At 41.5% G+C, this 27,038-nt stretch overlaps 1 protein-coding gene across 3 annotated transcripts in view; it reads left to right on the plus strand.

The window, feature by feature from the left end:
• Nucleotides 1-21,441, plus strand: part of otulinl (OTU deubiquitinase with linear linkage specificity like) — a 36,986-nt gene extending 15,545 nt beyond the window's left edge. For 2 of the 3 annotated variants that reach the window (XM_062979410.1, XM_062979409.1), the window contains exons 2-8: nucleotides 12-148; nucleotides 1,077-1,108; nucleotides 1,199-1,290; nucleotides 5,365-5,514; nucleotides 6,059-6,187; nucleotides 8,827-9,096; nucleotides 14,133-17,083. In XM_062979410.1, coding sequence (XP_062835480.1) covers nucleotides 18-148; nucleotides 1,077-1,108; nucleotides 1,199-1,290; nucleotides 5,365-5,514; nucleotides 6,059-6,187; nucleotides 8,827-9,096; nucleotides 14,133-14,408 — 1,080 coding nt within the window. In that variant the 5' untranslated portion in view covers nucleotides 12-17 and the 3' untranslated portion in view covers nucleotides 14,409-17,083. The other variant, XM_062979411.1, reaches the window with a different exon arrangement.
• The last annotated feature ends 5,597 nt before the right edge of the window (nucleotides 21,442-27,038 follow it).

Genomic DNA, 27,038 nt, shown 5'->3' on the forward strand with positions numbered 1-27,038 from the left:
GTTTTTTTCAGAATAGAATGAATTACTGTCCTATCTTTAAAAAGTTACACGCTACAAAGGAACACTTTGTATTAAATATGTCACTTTTGGCTACTGCTCTCTGGTACTGCAGGCAACTATATACATATATAGCTCATCTACTGAAAAGGTAAGTTTTGACTGGCTGGGGTAATTTGTTTTGGATCATAATACATGCATTGCCGTATCAGACTATTCCTTATTCCCCTTAGTTTTCAATTATTTTTCCCCACAAGGCAAGTTTTTAATGCCCATTCTTAGTCTATATGAAGATCTTTTGTGCTGTTCCATCAGTACCTATCAATCACATTTCTCTAATAATTTGCTTTCATTATGTGAAGATATATTTATCAGATGTTTAGCTGAAGTGTTTAGTATTGAGAGATATAAGCGGAGCCTGCAACTGTAGTGCTAAGACCTCCCTATTAAGATTTCTAGCCATTCATGTTATTGGTTTTCCATTTCCCCTTACACAGACAATATTGTGTGATGACTGAAAATATTCAGACTTTGCTGCCTCTGTTTGGGGTACATATTTGATGCAACCTGTGGATAAATCAAGGGTCATTCTACAGAGGGAAGAAAGTACCATTTTAGGACCAAGCCACCCCAATTTTCCCAACCAGACATTCAAAAAGGCCAGAAGTATTGCACTTGGGGAGGGGACTGGTAGGGGATTTCATTGCTTCTTTTGGGTTCTTTGAGGATGGGCTAAGCTCTCACCTTTCATCACTTAGTGAAGGGTATGGTTCTTTTTAGGTACAGTCCTAGTGCTTACATTGATCCATGAATAGGTTGAACCAAATTGTTTGGTTGGATTTTACGATTTAAATTTCTACAGTTATATATGAATATATGCAGTAGTTTATATTTAAAGACACGGCCATGTTAGTCTCTTGCAACATGAAAAATCACACACACAGAGGTTTGTGTTTACATGATGTGTTTTCTTTTGTCATTCCAAAATGTACCGCCAACCAGCTTCCAACTGCATAAATATTGTTTAAATCTTACCTACTGCACACTGTAACTCTTGTTCTTGTTTGCTTGACTTTCAGATGGAGCAGATACTTACAGAAAAAATTCACAAGTAATTGTTTATTAGTATGTATGATTTTTAAAAAATGATTTAATGTCAAATCGATCTATATTTATAACTATTTTTTTGACTTTGATTTAGAAAACCAGAGTGTTTTGGGTGAAGTTGATCTGCTTAGCTACTGTGCAAAAAAATGGAAAGGAGAAACAGAGCAGGCCAGACAGATGAGAAAGGTAAGGATAAAATTTGGAAAGCTACAGAGCACAAAATGAGATTATTATGTATGGTTCATCAAACAGCGTTTATTTTACCAGTTTGGAATTCTCTTATTTGGATGTGTGTATGTTTGCGGTAGACTTAAAAACCTTAAAGGTACCAGGTCCTTTTTAGTCTTGGAAGCTAAGCAGTGTAAGTCTTAGTTAGTATTTGGATGGGACTACCAATAAATACCAAGTGCTTTAGAGTGTATTTCAGTGGCTCTGTTCAAATGCAGCACTAAAATAGGGTTTAGTTTTACAAGAATATGGTGGTGTTCTCCCTTAGATCTCATTTGAGCGGGAGGGGAGTTTCCATTTTTCAGTTTTTACAAAACTGTTTTTCTAGTATGTTTGAAGTTGGGAAACAACAACCTGCCTAGGTGTAGTTTGCTTGAAATAACCAAACACCAACTATGGTTTGAGATTTATATTTGTTTATAGCAATACAGTGCGTTGTCGAAGGCTTTCATGGCCGGAATCACTGGGTTGCTGTGCGTTTTCCAGGCTGTATGGCTATGTTCCAGAAGCATTCTCTCCTGATCTTTCACCTGCATTTCTGGCAGGCATCTTTACAGGTTGTGAGGTCTGTTGGAAACTAGGCAAATTGGGTTTATATATCTATGGAATGTCCAGGGTAGGAGAAAGAACTCTTGTCTGTTTGAAGCGAATGTGAATGTTGCAATTGGCCACCTTGATTAGCATTGCATAGCCTTGCAGCTTCAAAGCCTGGCTGCTTCCTACCTGGAGGAACCCTTTGTTGGGAGGTGTTAGTTGGCTCTGATTTAAACTATAGCACCACAGTTTAAATAAACTACGTTTGGGGTTTTTTGAGATCAAGCATAAACAAAAACTGGTTTGTTTCAAAGAAACACTCCTTCCCTCACATAGAAGATTATGTGAGACCATGATTCATCATGAATGTGTCAGCATCAAAACCTCGTTTGAATTTCCCCAGTGCAGGCTTTCAAAGGGACCAGCAAACATGTAAAACACAATGTAATATAATAGTTCTGGGGAAAATAATGAAACATGATACATTCATCTATGATATAATTGGAAGTTCAGGCACTTGTTCAGACCCTACATTGATTTTCAAAGTGAAAGAAATATTTTGAATTTGTTTGTAAAACAAAATTATTATTTTCTTAAACACACACAACCTAGAAGAGACCAAAGTACTGCAAAATAGTCTTGATGATAGTTCAGAATGCAAAGATGAATGCCTCCTGTAGTGTTGTTAAACCCTTCTGGAATTAGAGATGTTACTGCAGAGAGGGAGTTCTTGGTGAAAATTTCAGGACTTTCTAGCAAATGTCCTCAGGGCCTTAGAAATGGATAGACTAACTAAGTATTTAGCCTGAGATCTGAATTTAGTACTTATTTTAGCGCAGTGTTATGCTAAGCAAGATTTACTTGTTGTTTAGCCAGTGGTTTCAAGTCCAAGCCCTCCTGTTGCACAAGACTTGAATAGCACTTTATAGTTGGCCATTCCAATGTTGAAGTTTGGGTCACTGTAACTGGCCCGTTAATGGAGTATTGTTACTAGTTTTATTTTTGATTGTTGGATTGTATGTTGTGTATGTTTATTACTTGTATTATCTTTAAACTGTTGTATGTTTCTGTTTTTATTATGTGTACTGTGTTGTATTGTTTTTATCATGTTGGAAACCGCCCTGAGTCCCCTGAGGAGATAGGGTGGCATATAAATAAAGTCTATTATTATTATTATTATTATTATTATTATTATTATTATTATTATTATTATTATTATTTCAACAAAGGCTACTGGAACTCAGGATAAAAGAAAGCAAGAATTTCACCTTTGGAAAAGAAGGAATGGTTGAATTTCAGGCACTGGCATTTAAGGCTTTTTTATTTTCATTGAGAAACTCTAGCTTGACATCTTTAAGACACTAGAAAAACTATAGCAGAAAGATTAAGAAAGATTCCAGTATGGAGTGTTATGCAATGGTGAGCTGAAATTGGGAGATCATACTTCTAGTCCTCTTGAAGCCACGACTTTCCTTGGATGGCCTTGCAGTTGTCCCTCTCTGTTTGCCTTCCTCACATAGTTGCTTGGGGAAGGTGTTAAGGAGAGCTATGTATGCCACCATGAGTTCTTCAGAGTGTGGAGTATAAATGTAGCTGATAAATAAATATGGGCATAATAAAGAAAGCCATCCATAAAAAGATAACTAAAGGTGCAGTAATAATGGCTGCTGATGCAGTAGCAACTGATAATGTGTCTACCTTATTAGTAGGGTGTGCCAGTGCCAGCTACATGATGACCTGAAAGAAGAAGTTTATTCATGCCTAAAGTTTGGTTAATAAGCCTCTAAATTAATTTTGCAACTTTCCCCAGCAGTGATCGCTATATTCTATACTCTATTGGGAAGTTGGGTCTTGAGTCAACATGTAGCTCTCTGAATTTTAAATTAGCAGAGACCGCAAGCCCCATTTATTCTTAAGCAAACTGGACAGCTTGAGTATTTGCAGACATCTTCCTGGTAAAATGCTTTGCAGTTGTTTTCCTCTTGCTTTCATGCCTCAGGTTTATTGTGCTGAGATGGAATTTTTATTTCTTTTTGTGATAAGTTCCATTGTTATCCCTATTTTCCTCCAGTTAGATTATAATTATAAGCAAGTGCAACTCTTTTCTTTCCCGAGAAGTACCTCTCTGGTGGACTTCCTTTGGCAGCCTTTCCCTACCTTGTACCCTTCTGGTTGTGCTACATTGTAATTCCAGTTGTTATCAATGACTATGATGGCAGGGAGTGATGGAAGTTGTAGTTGAACAGATTTGAAGTGTACCAGTTTGGAAGAAACTTGTAAGAGACTCTACCTGTCATAGGGTTTGGCAACGAGTGCTCTTTCTAATATTGTTGTATTTTGTTTCGCCATTGTTAATTCTTACAAGGGTTCAGGGGTGTGTCAGTCTAACAACATCTGGAGGGCCAGAGGTAGTCCAAACACATTGCCTATGATGATTGAAAAACATTAACTCTCCACAGGAGAAGGTGGGAAAGGAATATTTGCATGCCCACACTTGTGTGTGTGGATACAATTTGAGGATGGCTCAGGTACATATGTTTTCAACCTAATAAAAGCTGCCAGTCGTATGAATTTCTACATAGCTGTGGATAAAATTACTGCTCAAAGAGGAGTAGAGTTGTGTTAATATTGGGGCTGGATAACAACATGCTAAGACTCATAACTCTTGTCAAGTTTAAGAGGTCCAATGTACACCTGAAACTTGAAAAGTAGGTGACTTTCTGCACTTTTTGGGTTGTGAGATCCCTCCTAATCTATGACCTTAAGGTATAGACTTTTGCTTGTGCTAAATTAAAACCAATTTAAACTGTACCGACCATCCCAAAAGGTACAGAGCTCCCAGTGCTGCAATGGGTTAAACCCTTGGGCCAGCAGACTGCTGACTTGAAGGTTGGGTTGCTGACCTGAAGGTTGCCAGTTCAAAATCCAACTCAGGGAGAGCGTGGATGGGCTCCCTCTGTCAGCTCCAGCTCCATGCAGGGACATGAGAGAAGCCTCTCACAAGGATGGTAAAAGCATTAAATATCCAGGCATCCCCTAGGCAATGTCCTTGCAGATGGACAGTTCTCTCACATCAGAAGCAACTTGCAGTTCCACAAGTCACTCCTGACAAGGAAAAAAAATCCCAAAAGGTTTGAATGCCCTAAGTGGGAAATTGGGACCACATCACCCAATTCTCTTCTACTAATGAATAGTGCACAATTGACTCAGAAACTTGACTAAAGGTACTGTATTAAAAAAAAACCCAAATAAGCAAAGCTTCTATTCATTTCATTAAAAACTGCATAGGCAATGCCAGGACCCATGGGATGGGTTCTGATGGTTCGCTGGTTGCTTCCTATTCTATTCCACTTGATGAGGGCCTTTCTTCATGATAGAAGAGCTGGTCCACTTTCAAATGATCTTTGAACAGCTCATTCAAGCATTTGTTCCCATCCAGAATTCAGTAAGAAATGTCCTTTCTAATTTTGTCATTGTCCTTATCATCTTCACTCAAAGGCTTATGAACAGTTGCTTTGGAGGTATGATGTGAAATCCCTAAGAGAAGTCAGACAGGATCACTACTGTGTGCTGAGAGCTGTATTATACCAGATATTCCGGCAAGGACTTCGTCCTCCATCATGGACAAAGGCAGTCGATGTCCTAAAGGTATGCTTTGAATCAAATTATGACATATGAAATTAATGGCTTTCTGCTCCTATTCTCAAAGTACAGTTTTATTTTTAAAGTGGCTAAACAGTAAAATTGGAAACTGACATTGAGGGCAAACTCAATTGTTCTTATACAATCTACCGTACTTTCCATATTTTCAAGGGGAGTGGATATGTTGTAAACTTTACATAAAATTGCTCTTGGGGGATGTCATAATATTTTTTTATGAGAAGACCATGTTTGGCTTCTCAGTGCAGGTTTCAGAAACTTAAATAATATCCATGGAGATGAAAATAATATGATGATTCTGTGTTTAGCACAACTTCAGAAATTGCAGAATATTGATAGATTAATTTGAAAACAATAGTTGCTCTGGTTATTTGAAGAAAATATCAAAGATATATTGTTGCATTGTGATTTTCAGTTTCTCTCTTCACACTTTCTGTCTCATCAGAAATACATGTTTTCTGCTTGGGTTTTGTGTAATTTGCAATTGATCTACTCCACAGAAACTCCAGTTGTTCTCTTGCCTTTTTTTCAGCTCCCAGAAAAACTTCTATATTCCCAAGGCTGTAATTGGATCCAGCAGTATAGTTTTGGACCAGAACAGTACACAGGTCCCAATACATTAGGGAAGTTACGTAAATGTATTGAAGCATTAAAAAATCAGGTGAGTGGAAAGAAGTTAAGTTATATAATTGGAACTTGAAGGGGAAATTAATACACTAGCACTAAATCTACCATCACTATGATAAAATGTCTAATTGGAGAGAATACATTTGAACTTACAAGCCTGAGAGTTAAATGCTTCTCTTTAGCATTTTTATTGTGAAGTTTTCCTCTTATAGAAAATGAACAATATTTCCTTCAATATCTCAAATATCTCAGTTGAGGTTTTCATATATGCAAATGCTGAAAAGTAGCTAAAAAAGGAAGGCTAATTGAAGCCATCAAATTGATTGATAGCCCTGAAAGAATACTGTTTGGCTGTGGTCCTGATATATTCTACTGAGATTTGTACATTTTTGCTTTAGGAAGGTACTCAACATTTGGGGAAATGTTGAGTTTCTCTTTTAGTCATTTTCATTGCATTGTGAAGTATCCTCCTGTTATTGCCTCTTGTACAATAATAGTGGGAAATGATACTCAACTTCGAATAATGCAGTATTTAGTTTGCATTATCTACTATGCAATATCTATTATAATGATACAAAGCAGCTATATGCTAATCATGAAGTTAAATTTCATTTTCTTACTATGACATCCTCCAAGAAAAAAAAATAAATAACTGAGTGTTATTTATGAGGCCATCAGGAATTAAACATCACCCTCTCACAGAGCTAAACATTGCAAACTTCCTTTCAGGAAATGAAAAGATTGATTTACAGGTTTTGCCCATTGATATTTTTATTGAGAGAGTGGCATTTGCAGTGCCAAGATGTTTTTCAGGGGCTCTGGTCACTTCATTTCATTGGGAGAATTAGTGCGCTGTGATGGATTCAGGAAAATCACTGTTCATCTAATGAAAACAATCCTTAACTGATTCAGTTTGTCATGTAGCCTATATCATGATCTTTGAAAAATTCCACAGTGAAATCTTTCCACCACATATAGATGTATACGGAAAGGATTTAAAAAACAGACAGAAACAAAATAGAGGATTTATCATATTTGTCCAAACGTATTTCCCTTTATGAGCCAATTAGAGATTTAAGATCGGCTGAGGATGCCCTGCTCTTAGTCCCATCACATTTGCAAATGGGGACAAGAGACAGGGCCTTCTCAGTGGTGATCCCTCGGCTGTGGAACTCCCTCCCCAGTGACATTAGACTGGACCCATCCCTCCTGGTCTTCAGGGAAAAGCTAAGACCTGGCTCTGTACACAGGTGTTTGGGGAGTAGGTTAATGCGGAATTCAACCTCAACCTAGCAATCTGAATAATGGCTATAGGAAAACCAAGAAGCATGGAAATAATGACTCTGCACTTCGTAAGTTTTTGATCTATTTTATTGTATATATGTTTTAACTGTTTTATATTTTACTATGGTTTATTGTTATGTGTATGACGCGGCATTGAATATTTGCCATAGTTTGTAAGCCGCTCTGAGTACCCTTCGGGGTGAGAATGGCGGGGTACAAATATAGCAAACAAACAAATAAAATCCATTTCTATGGTGTTTTCCTGTGTTTACTAGTATTTTGCTGCTTTGCACAATTTTCAGCCATTAATTTCGGTGCCCATGCTTCTTGGAACCAGGTATCTATCCCTAGCAAGATATTCTCATCCTTCCTGTCTTGGTTCAGGGGAATAAGGAATGGACCATCACCAAAACATGTAACTAGCATCCTCCCTTACAGCAAGTACTTTCTGGAATCATAGAACAGAAAGTGATTTCAATGGCCATCTAGTCTGACTCCATTTTGCCAAATAGAAATAGAAATTCAAAGCACTTCCACGAGATTACTATCGAGTCTCTGTCTAAAAAACTCCAGAGAAGGAGACTTCACTACACTCCCAGGCAGTTTTTTAAATCATGTCAGAAGCAAATTGAGAACATACTGCAAGTTGCTTCTGATGTGAGAGAATTGGCTGTCTACAGAGACATGGCCCAGGGGATGCCCAGATGTGTTACCATCCTGCTGGGAGGCTTCTCTCATGTCTCCGCATGGGAAGCTATTGCTGACAAATGGGAGTTCAACTCGTCTCGTGGATTCAAACCTCCAACCTGCAGGTCAGCAGTTTAGCTGTCACAAGGATTTAACCAATTGCACCACCACTGCCCGTCTCCCAGGCAGAGTATTCCACAGTTGAAAGAGCACTTCCCTTCTGGTTGTGCTGACCCATCAGTGATATATGGTCTTTCATTAACACCTTGATAAACTTCTGTTTTACTACTAGCTTCAGATTACTAAAGCCAATATGTGGCTCATGAGCTGTTTATGGATCGTACATTGTGTAGATTCGTCTTAAGAGGATATCTAGTTTGTTTCAAAACTTGATAGATTGCCCATTTGGGTAGCTCCTTAATGCTGTTATAATGTTCAATGAACTGACACAGTTGGAGGAAATTGCATAAGCTATTTTATACCTGCAGAAGCTTTCCTGCTGCTGTGCAGAATGCTCTATTTCTAGCCTTCCATGACCTCTCCCATTTCATTCCTCCTCAACTTCATTTTCTGCTCACTGACTTGAAAAACCAAATTCATTGTTCTTATATTTGATATCAAAGCTAGTTTGACCAAGATAATACCTTACTTTGAGTGACAGGCTCAAGAACTTGTTTTTTTTTATTGTTTGATATCTTTTAGTGGATGGAAATCAGTGGTATTAAAGACCAGTATGAAAGATGGAACTTGTGCAATGCCCTTTTTAATGATGAAAGTATGGAACACAAGTTATATGAAGGTGTAAAGTTCATGATGCTCTACCAAGTAATAGAGGCTTACGAGTGCTTCAGCAACAAACAGAAAGGCTTGCCAAGGTTTTTTTACCACCTGTTTATCCGTGATACTTCCTCAGACCCGTTAAGTTATATGATGAATCATCTAAATTCTGGCGATGGAAGAGGTCTGGATCAGGTAAATATGTGGGTTCACCATGAAACTTGAAAAATACTGAGGCATTTGAGAAAATTATAAAATGTTTCATGATTTGTTTATATATATATTTAAAATACATGTTCTTTGAACTATGTTCAGGGGAAAAATTATCAGTATTAGGACTAGATACAATTTTTAAAAAGTAGAAATCAATTATCAGAAAATATCGCTCCATAGCAGTGCTTTCATGACAGATGTTAGGTTCAGATGTGATGACAATACACAATTGTCAAGATACATATGGCTCCAATGTTTTTCATATATTCTGCTTTCATGAGTGTCACTACATCAAGCTTGGAGAGTTAGCAAACTACTGTTTTCTGTGGATGCAAGAAACCAAGGACTCATCTGTACCTACCAACCATTTTGGTGCGACACCAGAATAGGAATACCCTGAACTGACCAAAATAGATTCTGACCATTGGATTGTCACCTCACCTTCCTTTTCATCATCACTGATGGTTTGCCACCGAGTTCCAGAAGAGCTCCTAGCTATTGCCAGGTGACATCAGCAAAGGCACCCGTACACCCAGGGAGAAGGACCTTGGACATTGTTTGGACTTGCTTCTGATGGAGCTGCTTCTGATGCATTTTGGGTTTTAGGGCTACATAAACAAGCCCAAAGAGCATGCCAAGACTGGAATTACCATGTTTCCCAAAAAATAAGACATACTCATAAATTAAGAAGTAGCAGGATTTCTAAGCATTTGCACAATATAAGCCATACTCCGAAAATAAGACATAGTAATAGGCATGGCTGTGCAATGTACTGGCATGGAGCGGTACAGAAGGCAACTGCCCCTTCCCTCTGCCATGGCTGCAGCTGACTTACCAGCTCACACCAGCATGCCCTCCTCCCTGCCCAAGCAAGGGAAGGGCCAGAGCACGCCAAAATCTCCCAAATGGAGGGCACAGGAGCAGTGCCAAGCCCTGGTAAGGGTAAACACTGCAAGGAGGCAGGATGCGCTTGGGCCCTCATTCCATCCACAGCGCAGCTGCCAGGCCTCTCCCTGGTGCTCTTGCTGCCAGAGGAGATTGCCAGAGCGCTACTTGCTGAGCCCACCTCTCTCTCTGTCACAGGGTTTGGGCACCACAGTGTTCCCTCCCTTGCAGGAGTAGCAGCCCACACCAGATTGAGGGAGGCATCTGGCTATCATGCCGCCTGAGCGCTTGAGTACTGGCCATGGATATAAAAATAAGACATCCCATGAAAATAAGCCATAATGTGTCTTCTTGAGGAAAAATAAATATAAGACAGTGCCTTATTTTTGGGGAAACATGGTAGTACAGTAGAGTCTCACTTATCCAACCTTCGCTCATCCAATGTTCTTTATTATCCAACGCAGTCTGCCTTTTAGTAGTCAATGTTTTTGTAGTCAATGTTTTCAATACATTACAATGTTTTGGTGTTAGATTTGTAAATACAGTAATTACTACAGTAATTACCATGTATTGAACTGCTTTTTCTATCAGTTTGTTGTAAAACATGATGTTTTAGTGCTTAATTTGTAAAATCATAACGTAATTTGACATTTAATAGGCTTTTCCTTAATCCTTATTATCCAACATTTTCACTTATCCAACATTCTGCTGGCCCGTTTATGTTGGATAATTGAGACTCTACTGTATATGAGAATCAGAGCTGATGACCTAAATGGTTTCCTTCTTTGTGGTCCCTGTGAAATGCACACATGTGGGTTTTCCAGTGGCTGTGTAGACCTTTTGGAATTCTCTAGAAGCTCAAAGATACAATTTTGGCGGGGGCTCCGCCCACTCTCCCCTTGTACTATATATAGGCAGTGGGAGGGGCCAACACCCCAGTTCCTTTTTTTCTGCCGTTTTAGACAGTTGGATTCTCTTGCTCTCTAGCTTTCTATATTAGTGATAGATATTTAGTTCTGAATTGTTGAATTTGATCTTTGGACCTCACCTGACCATTCTTTGCCTGCTGATTTGGACCTTGATCACTGTGATTTGACCTGGACTGTTAACTACTCAGGCCAGTTTTCTCCTTGCCTCAAAATGCCTTTTCAAGAAGTGCTCTCAGTGTGGAGGCAAGTTGCCTGACACCGATGGCCATGCAATGTGCCATTGCCTGGGTGATGGGTGAAGATTGGGCAGGAACGCTGCCCGTTCCTGCCCAATCTGTCAGGCTTTTACTCCACAAGCCTGGAAAAACGGAAACGCGCTTAAAGGTGCTGTTATATGAACAGGCCCTTCTCCCGCCACCCCCTCAGCCTCCAAAACGGGCCTTTTCCGAGCCTCTTGGCCCAACCCCGATGGTGGCATCAGCCCAGCCATGCTTACCTTCAGATGGAGCCCCAGAGCTGATGCCCCCTCTCCCGAAAAAGGCAAAGGTTAAAAGACCTAAGGCCCCTTCCACGGGCTCCAAAGCCCCTAAAAAGTGTGAGGGAAGCAGCAAACAAAGAGCGGAAGCACCAAGTGCTCAGGCGCCAACTCCCCCGCTCGCTGCAAGCCCTGGCAGGGGCAACAGCTCCATGGAGGATCAATCTGCAGAGTTGGGCCCTTCAACCCGCTAACCCAGGCTGGATGGGGCGGGTCCTCCCCACCCAGAACTTGAGCTCCCTAGCTCCACGTGGCCCCCGTGATCAGAGGGCTCGATCATGAGCATGGCCAAGAGCCAGATGGCCACGCCCACCGCCCCAACCTTGCAGAGAGAGGGAGAAGCGCCGCACAAACCCGCGCCCCTTGCATCCATCTCGGGGGAGGTATCGTCGGCCACGACAGCCATGGCTGAGAGATGTAGGGCTCGAGCAAGGGACAGTGCACCCTCGAGACACTCGCACCATCGTCGGTCCCGGAGGAGGCACTATAGGTCTCCCTCCTCAAGCTCATGGAGCTCTTGCTCTGGGGAAGATCGCTCCTCTCGGTCCCAAAGCTCCACCTACGGAGGGCATTCTTATGGAACGAGGTCTCCTTCCCCTTATTATTTCCACGGGGACCCTATTTATACTAGAGATTTTCTCTCCCTTATGCCTCATCGCTCCTCCCGTAGACACCACTCCTCAAGAGCTCATTACACCTCCTCACACGGGCAAGAAGCCTCAACAGCTCCCTCTCAGGCAGCAGCTTCGATACCATGCCCCTCCATGAGCACACCCATGGATCCAGCCCAACAATGATGCTGCTATTGTCTCAGATTCAGGCTCTTCTGTAGAACTGTTGCAGCCCAACATACTGCCTGAGGCCACTGACCAAGATACTGAGTCTCCAGAGGAGGTTTGGGGCTTCTCATCACTTATTTCTTGTCTAGCTAAAGCTCTAAATCTACTGACCCCCCCAGGACCTGACGGTGGTCGATGATCTTGTTTTTTCTCGTGAACAACAACAAACCCTGATATCCACACCACTCCCATTATTACCATACCTTCTTCGTCTCCTTGAGACACCTAATTTGGCTCCCTCCATGATTCCAGCTATCTCCAAGAAAGCTGACAACCTTTACTGCACAGACCTGTTCTCTGCTGAGTGGATTGGCAAATACCCTAAACCTAATTCAATAGTAGTGGACGTGGCCCAGAGTTGCCCATCTCAGAGATCCCAGACCACTCCCACAGATAGAGAGGGAAAGAAATTGGATGCAGTGGGCTGTAAGATCTATACTTCTGCAGGCTTGTTCGCTCGTTTGGCCCACTATGAGGCCTACTTGGGGATGCAATCAAAACTATCTATGGAACAAGTTGGCACCTTACCTTGAACACTTACCTCCAGAAGAGCTACGGTTAGCCAGAGCATTTAAGCTAGAGGCCTGCCAATTTGCCGACCTACAGAAAGAATTGGCCAAACACACAGCAGATTCAGCTGGCAAACTCTTTGCTGCTGCTGTGGCATTACGTTGTCACGCGTGGCTGTGCTCCTCCGGCCTCTCTTTGTACGCATGGCGATTGAAGACCTGCTGTTAGACGATGCTGGCCTCTTCAATCCCAATACAGATTCTAATTTGGAATGCACCCACCACACAGCACACAGATTTGGCCTTCCAGCACAACCCTCGAACAAACAGCGTCAGCGTTGGCCCTCTGCCTTACCTTTCTATTGTAGGCATTTCAGCCCTGCTCCGTTGGCCTCAAGACCGTGCATTCAGCTTCCAGCATCAACTTCAAGGAGGCCTGCTTCCTCTTCGAGGCATTGCCAACAGGGTAGGGCTAGACAACCCTATACCTCCAGGCGGCGAGTTTAGCCCAGCCACACCAAATCACGTGTCCACTGTCACAACTGTCAGTCCCTGTTCTTATGGTTCTTCTGTTAATTCATAGTTTGAAGTTAGCTCTGTTAAGCTCACTGTTGGCTCAGATCAACACGCGCACTCCAGATTACATGGGACGGAGCCTCTTCTTTCTCGCCCTTATACCCTTAGGGACCGCTTTGCACTATATCTTGCTACATGGTGTCGGACAACATCAGACAATTGGGTCCTGAGCATTATATCCAGGAGCTACGCCATAGAGTTCAACACGTTGCCCCCGACGGGGCACATTAGATCAACATCCTCTCCCTTCCCCCCCTTTGCTACAAGAAATTCAATCCCTGTTGTACAAGGGGCCATCCAACGAGTGAGGGACCGAAACCTAGACAGATGTTTCTTCTTGAGATATTTTCTGGTCCCTAAGAAGGATGGTGGCTTTCACCCCATCCTAAATCTTCGGGGAGTTAATTACTACATCAGACCTTGAAAGTTTAGGATGATCATGCTCCTGATGATCCTCTCCCTACTTTGCAAGGGTGACTGGTTCGCGACTGTTGATCTCAAGGAAGCCTATTTCTACATTTCGATTAGGCCCTCCCATCGCAGGTTTCTTAGTTTTAAGGTTGCTCGCCGTTGTTACAGTTTCTCCGTTCTCCCGTTTGGCCTGTCCACCGTGCCAAGAGTCTTTACTAAATGCACGGCCTTCCTTCACCAGCAGGGTATAGTGGTTTACCCATACATCGACGGCTGGCTTCTGTCCAAGGCAGATTTGTTGTCCCACATTGACTTTATGTTGTCTCTTCTACAGGGTCTCAGCTTGATTGTCAACCACAAAAAGTCCTGCCTGCGGCCTTCCCAGTCTGTCCATTTTATTGGGGCCTTCATCAACTCTACCAAACAAAGAGCGTTTCTACCAGAAGACTGCTTCATGGCCTTGAGGTCGGTCATTTTAGAGGCACTTTGTCAGCACATTATGCACGCCGAATTCATCCAGTCAGTACTTGGCCACATGGCCGCTACAACAGCTGTGACGCCTCATGCCAGACTGAGGATGCGGCCGCTCCAAATGTGGTTCCTGTCTTGAGACTTCCCAGGTCAGTTTGGAAATCGCTCCAATGGTGGACTCTTTGTTCCAACATCAGGAAAGGGATGCCTTTCTGCCAACCGGAGCCATCTAAGACGCTCACCACGAATTCGTCGCTGTTGGGCTGGGGAGCCCACTTGGACAGTCTTAGCGTTCAGGGCGTATGGTCCATTTCGGAGAAGAGCCAATTCAACCACCTGGAAATGCTGGCAGTTCAAAAGGCGCACAGAGCCTTTGAGCCCACGTTCTCCAGACGGGTGGTCCAGCTCCTCACGGACAACACGACAACAAAATTCTATATAAACAAGCAGGGCAGGACTCGCTCTCACAAGCTGATAAACATTTCAAATTTGGGATTGGTGCATTCTCCGGGGAATCCATTTGATCGCGATTTACCTTCCTGGTGAAGAGAACAAGTTAGCGGACACGCTGAGCAGCACCCCTGTGTCCTGCCACAAGTGGCGGGTTCACCCAGAAGGGTTACAACACATCTTCGATCATTGGGGCCCTCCTCTTATAGACCTCTTCGCATCTCCAGAGAATGCACAATGCGATCTGTATTGCGCACACCTTCCTCCAAATCGGACATTGGGATGCCTGGGGAAATGTTTTTCTGCCCATGGACACCCAGGTTGATGTCTTCGGTCCCGTTGATCACATGGACTCTATCAAAGCTGTTGAAAGAAAATGCGGATTGCATACTAATAACACCCTGGTGGCCTCGGCAACCATGGTTCGGACCTCTCTTCATGGCTTCTCGAAGAGAGTTTCAGCAACCTAACTTCAGACCAGACATTCTCACCATACAACAGGGGAAGATTTGTCATCCGGACGTGAAATCCCTTCACCTCACAGCATGAAGGATAAGACCGTCTTATGCCTTCCCGGGCCTGTGAGAGCCATCATCAATGCAGCCCACAAGGCCTCCACAAATAAGTCTTATACCTATAAATGGCGATGCTTCTCTGTTTTTGCAAGACATGTTGGTGCCGACCCTTCAATGGCCTCTACCGCAGTAGTTCTGAATTTTTTTCTGTTCCTTTCGCAAAGGGGTTTGTCCATCTCCTCTATCAAATGTTACCTGGCCGCTATTTCGTGATAGCATCAAAAGGCTGGTAATCTCTCTTGTTTTGCGGACCCCTTGATCCGATTGTTTCTAAAGGTCCATAAGAACCTGCATTCCCCGGCTCGTCCCCCGGTACCAGCCTGGAGTCTCGAGTTGGTTCTTGCCCAGCTCACCAAACCTCCCTTTGAGCCCATGGTGACGATTGACTTACAGCATTTATCGTGGAAGACTGCATTCCTGGTCTCCATTGCTTCAGCACGTTGTGCAAGCTAGTTGTGTGCCTTGAGGGTCGACAAACCCTAACTCCATTTTCATAAAGATAAGGCTGTTCTTCGAACAGATATCACCTTATCCCAGTTTTATCTTTCTCAAGCTATCATTTTACCAGCTTTCTTTCAAAGCCCGTCATCCCCCTTAGAACAGTCATGACACACCCTGGACGTGAGGAGAGCGTTAGCTTTCTATGTGGATAGAACGCACCCTCTGAGAAGATCGCCTTACCTCTTTTTAAAGTATTGTCAAGACTGTTTAGGTCTTCCAGTGACGCCGCAGCATCTTTCTTCTTGGATTGTGGCTACCATACGACTGGCCTACCAGTGTGCGGGTCGTGAACCGCCGTCTATGCTGAGAGCCCACTCCACGAGGGCTATGGCCACTTCACACGCCCTTGGACGACATTTGCCGTGCCGCAACTTGGTCAACGCCATTGACATTCATGTCACACTACAAGCTTTACATGTTATCGCGGAAGGATGCTGCCTTCGGCAGGGCCGTTCTGTCTTTGTGCTTGGCATGACGCCCGCCTTTCCAGGTCAGTAGCTTGCTAGTCAGTCATATGTGTGCATTTCACAGGGACCATCAAAAAGGAAGAATGGGTTGCTTACCTGTAACCATGTTTCTTCAAGTAGTCACCTGTGAAATGCACACATCCCTGACCATCCTCCCCGCAGCATGTCATGCCTCGGCTCCGAAGCTGCCTCTCGCGGCTGCGGAACTGGGGCGTTGGCCCCTCCCACTGCCTATATATAGTACAAGGCCCCAGCCAAAATTGTATCTTTGAGCTTCTAGAGAATTCCAAAAGGTCTGTGCAGGTGCAGAAAAACCCATATTTGTGGATTTTACAGATGACCACTCGAAGAAACATGGTTACAGGTAAGCAACGCATTCTTATAATCTCACATGTGAAACAGCCTATTATTGTACAGGATATTCATGCAAATAGTAAAGAAGATGCTGCATGAAGATTTACAATAATATGTGGCATGGCACACCCATTACCCTTCACTATCACAGTAGTCTAGAAAAGACAGTTGCCTCAAGGTGTACAATTTTCTCACATCAGGCAAAACATTTAAAAGACTTAAGCTGTAACAAATTTATTTTTGTAGAAATCCCAACTATAGAAGAATCCCCGTTAACTGTGATGCGATAGGATACAAAATTCATTGCCTATTATTTTTTTTATAGGCATCCCATTTCTTCCATTTTCTAAAAGTTTACTTTTAAAATATGTTGATGTGATTTTGAAATAATTTCATATTCTCATAAAACATAATTTATATGATTTGCCAGTGCTGTACTTTTAAAAAACCTAATATGTTTTCTTGTTTTCTCTTCACAGGTTGAAATGTTTCTCCTTGGATATTGTCTTGAAGTTAAAATAGTAGTTTATAGAATTTCGAAGTTCAGTTCAGAAGTTTCTCGAGAAAACTATATGGAGGGCTATGAGAGGGACTGGCATGAAGTTTTTCTTCTAACTGAGGATGACCGTCACTATAACATTCTGGTTGCCAAGATATAAAACTAATTTTTGAGGAGGGATAATGCAGTGTCTACATAGTTAAGACTGTTAGGCTAAGCTTGAAACACAAGAAACACAAGAATCTCTGCTAGGCATCCCAATCCAACTGTAATAACCACTCATTGGCTATAAATCAGGCCATTGCTCAGCATATCTACCTCAGAAATTTGTTGTAAGTCCAAAACAATGTAAACAGCACTTTCAAGTAGGCAACACAAGTATGCTCATTGACAAATAATTTGATAGTGTACAAGCTGGCTATTGTTGAATATTCACGTAGATACATTTCTGTGGTTTGGGTATAGTGACAACACAAGCTTTGTAAAGCAGTTGTTACTCTCTGTCTCAAAGGGATCTAGTTCTGTAAAAGAGTGGGGGTTAGGGATCTCAAAAGAGAGAATTCTCAGCACTACTACCAAGTGGCAATTTGCCAAAGTCTTCTTATGTGAAATTGATCTAAAATGGTACACTATAGATGTCCTCTGAGACTCCAGTTGATAGTTCTGCCAGGCCTAATTTTTATTTATATCAGAGTGGGCCCAGTGCAGCCTTCCAGATCTCACTGGATTACAGTTCTTGCATTCCTCATCATTGCCTGTTTTTGTTATGGATGCTGAAACTTCAGTAGCATCCAGAAGTCTGCACATTAGACCAAACATTGTGTCTACACCAAGGGCTACATCAACTTTGTGGTTGCCTTCAAGGGGCCATTTGTAATAATAAGACTGTATAAATGTATCTATATTGCCTTGGATTTGAAACCCTTGTGAGCCAAAAAATGATGTAGTGGGCCAGATTCAACCCATGGACCTTGGTTTTGACATGTGTGATCTGTAGCCTCTATTGTAGTCCTAACCTATTTGTTAGGTAAGCTGAGACAATATCTTGTATCCACGTAGAAGAACTGAGGCCTTGTTTGAATTCATGGATGTAGTAGCTAAGTGTTCTTTAAAAGTGCTGATTTGTTTTGGAAATAAGAGGTCTTCAAATAACAAGTAATGGAAAATGGGCTAATGATTGTACAGTATATGTGGTTTGGTCTGAAGCAAAGTGTCAAAGGGTGTTTTTTTCTTTAGTGAAATTGCAAGAGCTTTGTTTGCATTTTCACATTTCAGAATTGCTTTTGTGGAAGAAAATGCATTTTGTGCCAAATACATTGCAGCATTTTTGTGAGAAAAAATCTTATTTGTGCAGAATACCTTATTTTGCTTCCGACATCAACCTTTTTGTTGGGAGGATAAAAGATGTTGACCTTTTGCTCTTGCACAAGGGTGAAAAATGTTACAGAAGGTAACACGGGAACCATTTTTTCCATCATGTACAAGAAGTTTTAGAAGTAACCTTCACATGCACAATTGAGAGAGTAGGAATATGTTGCCCTATACCCTCTTAGAAAATACAGCAACAGATGTACCAGTAATGTATGATGCCCCAAAAATTAGCCAAGTGCTACAAAAATATTCAAGAAAACTGTTGGAAATGTGGAATCAAGGCGATGTACATTCTATCATATGTGGTTGAGCTGCAAAAGTGCAAAAGAATTTTGAAAGATAATACACAAAATAATACAGAGTATCCTTAAAATTAAATTTCAATTGAAACTGGAGTACTTTCTATTAGGAATGATAGAAACCAAGAAATTTTATTAAATTATTTTACCACGGCAGCCAGAATAATTTATGTAAGAAAATGGAAAATGAAAGAAACACCAATAAAAGAAGAAAGGATATTAAAGATTTTGGATATAATGAATATGGACAATCTAACCTACTGTTTGAAAACTCACCAAGCAAAACAAACAAACAAACAATACAAATTGGACTTTATTAAAAATATACCTGAAGTAAGAAGATATTTGTATAAATATATGATGATGGAGTGGACTAAAAAATATTAACAGAAATATACTCACACCCAAAAGAAAAAATTGGAAGTACAACACCCCTCCCCCCCACACACACACATTTTATGTGTTTTTGTTATTGTTATGTTTTTGTCTTCTCGTTTCCTCACCTTTCCCCCCCCCATTTCCCCCGCTTATCCCTCCCTATTCAACTCGTCCTCTAAACCTACCAATATTTATTTTAGAAATACAGTAGAGTCTCACTTATCCAACACTCACTTATCCAATGTTCTGGATTATCCAACACATTTTTGTAGTCAATATTTTTAATACATCGTGATATTTTGGTGCTAAATTCATAAATACAGTAATTACTACATAGCATTACTGCGTATTGAACTACTTTTTCTGTCAAATTTGTTGTGTAACATGTTTTGCTGCTTAATTTGTAAAATCATAACCTAATTTGATGTTTAATAGGCTTTTCCTTAATCCCTCATTATCCAACATATTCGCTTATCCAACGTTCTGCTGGCCTGTTTATGTTGAATAAGTGAGACTCTACTGTACGTTTGGAAAAATTCATTAAAGATTATTACAAAAAAAAATACGGCTAGCAGGTGTTGTATTGCAGTATCACAATAAAGCTAGGAAGAGTAATTTGTATTGCTCCCTCCAATCACATAATTTCTTTAGGCTCTCCTGCCTACCACTGACCCATAACGTCATCTGATCCTCTAGGAGATCATTGTTATGAAAATTCATTCAATTGCAGTTCTGAATGGGATGTGTTGACATGTTCTTTGCAGCAGTCAAAGAATGGTTACAAACACTGCATTTGGTTGGCTGTCTCCAGGCTGGACTTCAGTCCCAAAGTGTATGCGAAGGAAAGCATAATCCAGCAGCCTGTATTAATTGTTTGATTCATTCATAATTTGTGTTTTATATTGTTTTGTGTACTTTTTTCTGATTTCACCTGCCATTGGAAACAGTGAAAAGTAGTACAAGGTGTTGAAGCCATGCCCGCAGCTACTGGAAATCTCTTTTAAACTGGATTGCTGTAAGGTTTCTGGGCTGTATGGCCGTGTTCCAGAGGCATTCTCTCCTGATGTTTTGCCCACATCTATGGCAGGCATCCTCTGTCTGCTGGAAATTAGGCAAGTGGGGTTTATATAGCCAGTTTGGGAGAAAGAACTCCTGTCTGTTTGAGACAAGTGTGAATGCAATAATTGATCACCTTGATTGGCATTTAATGGCCTTGCAGACTTAAAGCCTGGCTGCTTCCTGCCTGAGGGAATCCTTTGTTTGGAGATGTTAGCTGGCCCTGAAATTCAGAATTTCAGAGTATCAGTATTAAAGAAAACTCTACAATCAGGACAGCAAATCAAAAACAACACTCTGAAAATGGGAATTCCAGACATGAAACAATCAGGACCAGCTAACACATCCCAACAAAGGATTCCCTCAGGCAGGAAACAGCCAGTCTTTGAATCTATTAAATGCTAATCAAGGTGATCAATTGCAGCATTTATACTTGTTTCAAACAGACAAAGGAGTTCTTTCTCCCACCCTGGACATTTCACAGATATATAAACCCTACTTGCCTCATTACCAATAGACCTCACACCTCAGGATGCCTGCCATAGATGTGGGTGAAATATCAGGAGAGAATGCTTCTGGAACATGGCCAAACAGCCCAGAAAACTCACAGTAACCCAGTGATTCCAGCTATTAAAGTCTTCGATAACACTCATTTCAACTGTTACTCTGAAATTTCACAAGAGCAATTATTGCCTTTTCAAGCCTACCTTTTGTTTAAAGCCACAATCTACACTTTGTGCACTCAGTTGAAATCAGAATATGCCTGGCCACTATCCATTTAGAAAAAAAATGCATATCAGTGCATATTAGTGCATATCAGTATACAAACAGATCTTGCAATTTGCATTGTTATGACATTTATCTGCTGATTTTCTTCATTCTCGCATCTTTGTGTAATGGTTGTAAATAACAAATTATTCTGCATCTGTGCGTTTTTAATCTTCCTAAGTGTGGATCATATTAAGCACTATGTGCTTTTGAAAAAAAAGAGAAAACTTGTTTGTAAAATTTCTTCACCATTCTTATTTCTACTTGTGTACGTGCACATATGCGCACATTGAGATAAATGAGACAAAAAGGAGTCAAATATAGTAACTGGGTTCAAGAAGTTGTGTTTGTTTTCTTGTTATCATTAATTTGTATATGTATGTTCTGTTTTTATTATGTATACGGCTCTCCATTTGTTTAAATGTTTTTATAATAAACATATGCTTTATGAAGACTTATGGCTAAATTGAGCAAAACTCCACAGATATATGCACTGAAATTTTGCCATCTCTCCAAGTGGAGAATATTGATAAATTACTCATGAAATCTTTTAATTGTGGAGGTGTCACTGAAAAGAGTCATGAATATCTGCATTTATTTCAATAGTTTTCTTGTTATGCATTACAAAATTTTGTGAAGAGCAGTCACAATATTTTTAAAACTATGAATGAAATGACTTATGATTTTAAGAGTTTGAATCTATTTGATTGTCTAGTTTCCCCTAACATGATCAAAATTCTACCTCTTTGGAGTGTATGTGACACTTGTGATGCATTTATATGTGTATTTCTTTTATATGGAACCACTAATACATATGCGGAGCCCCCAGAAGCAGAGCAGGTTAAACTGCTGAGCTGCTGAACTTGCTGACTGAAAGATTGGTGGTTCGAATCCGGGGAGCGGGGTGAGCTTCTGCTGTTAGCCCCAGCTTATGTCAACCTAGCAGTTTTAAAACATGCAAATATGATTAGATCAATAGGGACCACTTAGGTGAGAAGATAACGGTGCTCCATGCAGTCATGCTGGCCACATGATTTTGGAGGTGTCTACGGACAACACCAGCTCTTTGGCTTAGAAATGGAGGTGAGCCCCAGCCCCCAGAGTCAGACTCTACTAGACTTAATGTCAGGGGAAAACCTTTACTTTACTTAATACATATGACACGTCACTCAGGGATCATGTTCCTGACTAAAGTCATCCAGTGGATTTCCCTGGTCTCCTAAGTCCTAGTCCAACACAAACTACTGTAACATTTTGGCTTTTGCACTCAAATCCCTTCCCAAAACTAAGCCAGTAGTCAAGCCTATAAATGCTTAACTGGACCAATTACCCCCCCCCCCCCCATATATTGCTGTTTACATGGGTCATATTCTGCTTCCTGTGATCATTTTTAGATTTAATCCATTGTATTGAGCAGTGGTGACCAATCTTTGATCCTCCTGGTGTTTGGACCTCCAGTTCCCAGAAGCCCTGGCCATCTTGTTCAATGTGCAGGAATTCTGGGAGCTGAAGTCCAAAACACCTGGAGAACCAACTATTGGATACTACTGTAGTAGCATTTTGTGGTATCGAGAAGGATAAAGTGTGTGTGCGTGCGTGCATGTATTCAGTCCAGTACAAAGCCCACATTCAAGTAGTTAGGTTCTAATAATCAGTTCTTGTCATTTTCAGAGGTCCTACAACTCTGGAGACCAGGGTTTGATTCCCTGTTCATTTAATGGGTGACCTTGTATGAGTTAAACTATCACCCACAGAAATCTTAAGGAGAATTTATCAGGCATTGCTGTGGGTGACAGTTTTACCTCATACAAGGTCACCCATTCACAGCAGGGAATCAAATCCTAGTCTCCAGAGCTGTAGGACCTCATCACATGAGTAAAAATCAGTGTCGTAGGACACTTGGTGCAGTCAGCATGGAGCCCGCCGGATTCCACAACATACAATTACTTCCAGCGGGGCTCTGTTCTGACTGTAGAGGAAGTATGGTAGGAGGGGAAAACCTGAACACGGGAGAGTGCCTGTGTTCAGTTTAGGAATAATGGGGACAATGTGGGCACACACTGGAAAGCTATGCTTTCTGGAATGTGATGAGCAAGTGGGTGGTGCGGATGATGAGTGATGCCGGACGACAGATTCACTCCCCTGCCCATGATTTGCCTTGCCACCCTGTGTCCCAGCCCCTCACTGTTCCCCGCATCGAAGACCTCAAAGTAATGAGATCTGTAATCCAGTGTTCAAACCACTACATTACACTGGTTCAAGTAAAGTAACATATAAATAATAATAATAATAATAATAATAATAATAATAATAACAACAACAACAACAACTTTATTTTTATACCCCGCCCCATCTCCCCAAAGGGACTCGGGGCGGCTTACATGGGGCCTTGCCCGATAAAACAATCAAATATCAAAACACAGCAATAAAACAGTTATCCAATAAAAAACATCAATTACAGTAAAAACAATCGTTAAAATCAACATAAAACCTACAATATTAACACTGGAGACTAATTCATAGAACCCAGGCAAAGTGCAACATGTGCCGAAATGGGCTGAAATGGGGAAGGTAATTTCACAGTTGAAATGGACAAAGTGCAATATAGCATTGGCAACACCTCGAGAATGGGGCTATTATAAAATGGGCAGATAGATCAGTCCGACACCAAATTAAGTATCAAAGGCCTTTTGAAAGAGCCAGGTTTTTAAGCTCCTACGGAAGGAGAGGAGGGTAGGGGCCTGCCTGATCTCTCTAGGGAGCGAGTTCCAAAGCTGGGGGGCCACGACGGAGAAGGCCCTCTCTCTCGTCCCCACCAACTGTGAGGGTGGTGGGAGCGAGAGAAGGGCCTCCCCCGATGAGCGAAGAGAACGTGCGGGTTCATAGGGGGAGATGTGGTCTCTAAGGTAGGTGGGTCCCAAACCGTTTAGGGCTTTGTAGGTGATAACCTGCACCTGGAGATACCTTCCATTATTCTCTTGAGTTTGTGCTGCCCCATGGCAAGACAGAAGCAATTGTTCATTGCTGATGAATTTATAGCATGTTTTTTTTTAAGTTTGCTATTTTAAAAAACGAATTTTTAAATTAGTTTACCAGAAATTTCAAACTGGTCGCATCTTAATTCAGAGCTTTACATGGCCTTTGTCTTCAGTTAGCATGATTTTGTCTTCTCAACTCATTAATTCTGAATAGTCAATCTGACAATTTTCTTTCATTTTCTTTCACATCACTATCCTCCTCTTTTTTTCTTCCCAGAGCTTACCTTCTGGATCTTGTTATATCTTTTAAATCCGCCTGGTATTACACTATCAGAGCCAAAGAGCTTGTTTCTTTAGCACATTTGTCTCAATTCTCTCTTGCAGAAATATATCCAGTTCATGTCCACACTTACCACATCAATCGGGATGGAGAAATTTGCACCCCACAAAAGGAAAGAGATCAACTTGATCCAGCATGCAGCAGAGCACAGTGATCCAGTTAGGCTCTGAAACATCCTTTAGACCCCCTGTCGCCATGGAAGCCACCCCCACCCTCCCATTGTGACATTGATGAGTGAAGAATCCAAAGCCACTGCCCTGCCTTAGCTGGGAAAGGCTGTTTATTGAAAAGGGCAGATAAAAATTAAAGGGGAAGAAATCTAAAGACTTAGAAAGTCTGCTCTATCATACTATGTTCCTTCTGTAAATATAGGTGCCTTCAAATCACATGTCAACATGGTGATCTTATAAATTTCATAGGGGTTTCTTAGACAAGGGATAAAATTTGCCTAGTATCTTCCTTTGAAATTTACCCTACAGCGCCTGGTTATTTGTTGGCAGTCTCCCATCCAAGTATTATCCAGGGCTGAACTTACTTAGTTTCCAAGATCAGATGGGATCTTTGTATTTAGGCACTAGGATAGTAAGCTAAAGGTTTTCCCCTGACATTAAGTCTAGTCATGTCCAACTCTGAGAGTTGGTGCCCATCTCAATTTCTAAGCTGAAGAGCCAGCGTTGTCCGTAGACACCTCCAAGGTCATGTGGCCGGCATGACTGCGTGGAGCACCACTACTTTCCTGATGGAGCAGTACCTATTGATCTACTCATATTAGCATGTTTTCAAACTGCTAGGTTGTCAGAAGCTGGGGCTAACAGCAGGAGCTCACCCCGCTCCCCAGATTCGAACCTCCGACCTTTCGGTCAGCAAGTTCAACAGCTCAGTGGTTTAATCTGCTGTGCCACCAGGGGCTCCAGGCACTAGCATATTCGACACAAAATCTCTACAGTCATTCCTGACATTTCCTTATAGTCTTTTCTGTGGTTGGTATGATGCACCTTCAAGTCATGTCTGGCTTGGAAATCCTGCAATTTGTTCAGAGGCAATTTGCCCTTGCCTTCCTCTTAGGCTGAAAGAGTTTGACTTGCTCAAGGTCACCCAGGGATTTGAACCCTGGCCTCCTAGTGGCCTGTTCCACCTCTACACCATGATGGCTCTTTCAGATTTGCCTTCTACAGTAGGCATGGGCAAACTTAGGCTCTCCAGGTGTTTTGGACTTCAACTCCCACAATACCTAACTACGGTAGGCTGTTACAAATTGTGGAAGTTGAAGTCCAAAACACCTGGAGGGCCCAAGTTTGCCCATGCCTGTTCTACAGACTCAGATACAGTATTTCAGCAATCCTTTTGCAAAATACTTGACAAGTGCAGAGACAATTTGGGGAAACCAGTAATTTTTTATTTTCCATATTTGTTTAAGACCATTTGTATACTTAAAAAAAAAAATCACTGTTTTGCAGTGTGAATCAGAATGAAGCAGCTGAACACAAGAGGGCAGCAAACAACCATAAAACTCTACATATGAGACACCTTTCTAGTGTAGAGATCTTCTGTCATCTTTAAAACAATTTCCATTATTTCTCAGTACTTTTTGTCACGCCAGTTCACTATTCTGCTACAATCACGCTCACGTAGATAATAGATAGTACTAGGTTGTGCACTGTTGATATTGTATCTCTCTTCAATAGCGCCATTGTATTGATTTACCATTTTAGTCCCGCAATCATACTTCTGCATACCCTTGTAACCCCTTCATCCTTCATTAATATGGCTCTGTAATTTTAAATTATTTTTATATTTGGTGTAATTGTGCAATTTCAGGATTTAAAAAAAGATTAAAATGTGTATACAATAAAAAGTAGCCAGCTTTGGGAATTGTGAGGGGAAAAGGGTGAGAGAAGAAGCGGAAAGGAGAGGAATCCCACTCTGATGCCATGTTACTACTGGAGCTCCCGGTGGCACAGTGGGTTGAACCGTTGTGCAGGCAGGACTGGTGACTTGAAGGTTGGTTTGCTGACCTGAAGGTTGCCGGTTCGATCTAACCCGGAGAGAGCGCGGATGAGCTCCCTCTATCAGCTCCAACTCCATGTGGGGACATGAGAGAAGCCTACCACAAAGATCTGGGCATCCTTGGACAACGTCCTTGTAGACGGCCAATTCTCTCACACCAGAAACGACTTGCAGAAAAAAAACAACAACAGCAAGGTACCAGACAGTAGCTTGGGATGGGATTGTGGGCAAACAAACAGCAGGATACACAAAGCATTTTGTGATTCAGACTATTGCTAAGTGCAGTGGTGCTTTGTGTGATGGCTAAAAAAGCCCGTATGGCTAAAAAGTAAAATACACTATAACAAGGGTCCTCAAACTTTTAAAGCAGAGGGCCGGTCCACAATCCTTCAGACTGTTGAGGGGCCGAATTATCATTTGAAGAAAAAAAACGAACATTGCACATATCTTGTTTGTATTGCAAAACAACAACAATAACAATGAAAGACCAACAAAGTATTTAAAAATAAAAACAACTGTAACCAACATAAACCTATCAGGATTTCAATAGGAAGTGTGGGCCTGCTTCTGGCCAATGAGATAGTCAGGTTAATTGGGATTGTTGTTGTTTTGTGTCTTCAAGTCATTTCAGACTTTGGGCCACCCTAAGTCCAAAATTATTTATTTATTAATTTACTACATTTATTTACTACATTTATATCCCACCCTTCTCACCCCAAAGGGAAC

This window comes from Anolis carolinensis, chromosome 4 (genome assembly GCF_035594765.1).
Source record: "Anolis carolinensis isolate JA03-04 chromosome 4, rAnoCar3.1.pri, whole genome shotgun sequence".
Taxonomy (NCBI): domain Eukaryota; kingdom Metazoa; phylum Chordata; class Lepidosauria; order Squamata; family Dactyloidae; genus Anolis; species Anolis carolinensis.